Consider the following 2864-nt stretch of genomic DNA (forward strand, 5'->3'; position numbering starts at 1 on the left):
GAAATCACAGCCAACAAACTGAAAAACATTCTCAACAGAGTGATCACCACATGTGAGTCGAGTCGAATAAGATGGACTGTGCTGCTCAAGGGGGAAACTGATGGGAGGAGCGTGTATCAGAAGCCAGAGTAGAGCAGTTTTCTAATTTACACCACATCATATAAACACTGGTCATTTAGAGTGGGCAATGAGAACATGAAAAACTAAGTCATTTTAATAGATCACACTTAGTGATTTGTATCAGCTGGGTCACCTCTCAATCAAGGAAGCACATGCCTAAATACAGTTATAAATACAGCCCCTTAGGCTGCAACGTGAGTTCTGAAAGACTGCAGTCTCAAACACAGATTCCTGGCCATGCTGTCTATTTATTCTTGCCAACATCTTACTCTGTTTTCCCTGCAGACAGGGACCTGAACACAGAAGGCTTCAGCCTGGAGAGCTGCAGGAGCATGATCGCTCTGATGGACGTATCCTTTGTATCGAGTGCATCGGGCTGGCTGTGGCATCTACTGTATAGGAGGGACAACCTGTGATGGACGTTCGGGCTTAGGCTTCATCGCACTACACAAACACTGATATTTCCCATAACACCACATTCTCGTTTTTCAGTATCTAGTATTATTCTCACCTCAAATGCTCATACCCAGGGCGTGTTTATGTCAGGCAATCGAGTGTTTTTGTACATCTGAGATGGAACAACAGAGAACATAGAAAATAACTCTTTTTAAATGTACACAATCCACTTAGCTGACACAGAATGTTTATGATCCAATTCCCAGACACATCCAGGTGTGACACCAAAATGATGAAATATCAGTGTTAGACTTGTATAATTATATAAACATATGAAGCCACTTGTTTTTCTCACTTGGCACTTACCGATATGTTTCATGACTTTGGTCTTAACTGCCACTGTTCAGATGGGCGGGACAGGTCAACTCAATCTTCAGGAGTTTAGACATCTGTGGAATAAGATCAGACAGTGGCAGGTGGGAGGGCTGGTTCTTCTTTCCCATTTTTGTTGATTTTGTGAAGAAGGAAAAAGTATATACTTGCACTTTTAAGGCTAATCTTTAAAGATGAACAGGTACACTCTGCAGGATGAATGTACATCAAATTCACTTTTACTCTCTTCCAGGGAATCTTTAAACATTATAAAACTGACCGGTCTAGTAGCATCAGCAGTTACGAGATGAGGAATGCCATCAACGATGCAGGTACGGAAAAATGATGAATTCTTTCAGTCCATCCAAATAGCAAGGAGATTATTTTTCCACCTATTAAAATATCCTTGCAGATGCTTTGGGGTTTATTGGGTATCTTGTGTCCTGCTCAGGCTTTCGTCTCAACAACCAGCTGTACGACATCATCACCATACGCTACGCCAACGAGAACATGAACATCGACTTTGACAGCTTCGTCAGCTGTCTGGTTCGCCTCGAAGCCATGTTCAGTAAGTCAGCGCCCCACACACACTGTCACAAGTAGAAAACAGTGAATGATCTGAGTAGAATTCAAGTGGCTGAAATAATGTGTGGTGTGCTTTTTGTACTCTTGGATAAGGTGAGCCACACTTGTGTTGAATCATAGTTGCATATGTTTTCCTCTCCAGGGGCATTCCAGGCCTTTGATAAGGATGGAGATGGTACAATCAGTCTCAGTGTCCTGGAGGTAAGCGCTATAGTGGCACGCTAGCTGTACATGTACTCACTCCAAATCCACAGCTTCTTCCAGTACAGTACAAATGTATACATGTTCCTTTGGGCAACAGATTTGTTGTTAATTCCAATCATGATTGCTCCATATGCAGTGGCTCCAGTTGACTGTGTACACCTAGACAGGCCCATCTCCTCCCAGGTGAGCTCCACTCCTCACGAAGACCCGACCTGCCAGCTTTTACCTCAGTATCCACCTCATTCCCCTCCTTCAGTCTCAGCATTTCTCATCAGTCTCCTTTCAGTCACTAGCTTACATCTTTATTCATTTGTTCTAGACACCTTCACTGTTACACATGTACTGTACTTTTCTCAGGCATCCAACACCCACCACATTACCTCACAGAGCCTCTCCCAGTAGCTCATTTCTGTGCTCGTTCATTTAACCACCTGTTATTGTTTTTTTCTGAGCAACAAGTGCTTTCTTCCTGTATCCACTCCAGTGAACTACACTCTCTGGTGGACAGTCACTAAACCTATTACATTTCTGACAGTACAACAGTTTATTTGGAATTTCTCTGCCCCCAGCCTGTTTTTATTGACTTATTTTTGTCAAAATAATATGGTGGATTTATTGCGGGCCCCTAGAATGAGTGACATTTCTGGATATGAGCCCTCCTGTGTGCTCCAGTCCTACAAACAGCGCTCCCTGGTGGACAAACTCAGGCATCTTCAGGACATCTGTGCTCCAGCCAGCATTCACCATCACCCACCCTCCACAACCATCCAGTTTACCGGTCGTGCAGCTCTGCATGCGGATGGATGAGATTCAAGAACAAAACTGTGGCGCAGACGAGCTTGTTTTTTTAAAACATGACAACGTTTTAAGGTTCAGATATGGATTTGACAGAGTGTGGCTAATGGGTTGGACTGCAGCCTGATAAGGCTTTGGTCAGATGAGTGTTTTAACCTCAAAAATAAATAATTGGTGTAGTTATTGACTGTGTTACGAGTAGTTTTGATGTTAAACTGTGGTATTTTTGACATTAAAATGTGCTTTGTCATTTAACTACTCTGACACAGATTCATTTAAAACCACCGTATAATTCAAAAATGCCATAAAGAAGACAGAAAATAGTTTTATAGTGTTTCAGCTTTTTTAATAATTTCTTAGATTGCACTTGTTTAAAAAATATCTGTTGAGAA

General features: G+C 42.2%; 1 protein-coding gene across 2 annotated transcripts in view; it reads left to right on the plus strand.

Annotated features, from left to right (window-relative positions):
• capn3a (calpain 3a, (p94)) overlaps positions 1-2659 on the plus strand; it is an 8355-nt gene extending 5696 nt beyond the window's left edge. For both annotated transcript variants that reach the window (XM_020604191.1, XM_020604192.1), the window contains exons 15-21: positions 1-52; positions 406-470; positions 924-992; positions 1142-1220; positions 1340-1456; positions 1616-1674; positions 1814-2659. The exon at positions 1-52 ends at the window's left edge or, in 1 of these variants, runs on beyond it. In XM_020604191.1, the coding sequence (XP_020459847.1) occupies positions 1-52; positions 406-470; positions 924-992; positions 1142-1220; positions 1340-1456; positions 1616-1674; positions 1814-1840 (468 nt within the window). In that variant the 3' untranslated portion in view covers positions 1841-2659. The remainder of the gene's footprint in view (positions 53-405; positions 471-923; positions 993-1141; positions 1221-1339; positions 1457-1615; positions 1675-1813) is intronic.
• Positions 2660-2864: the final 205 nt, after the last annotated feature.

This window comes from Monopterus albus, unplaced genomic scaffold, assembly GCF_001952655.1.
Source record: "Monopterus albus unplaced genomic scaffold, M_albus_1.0 scaffold64.1, whole genome shotgun sequence".
NCBI classification, from domain to species: Eukaryota; Metazoa; Chordata; class Actinopteri; order Synbranchiformes; family Synbranchidae; genus Monopterus; species Monopterus albus.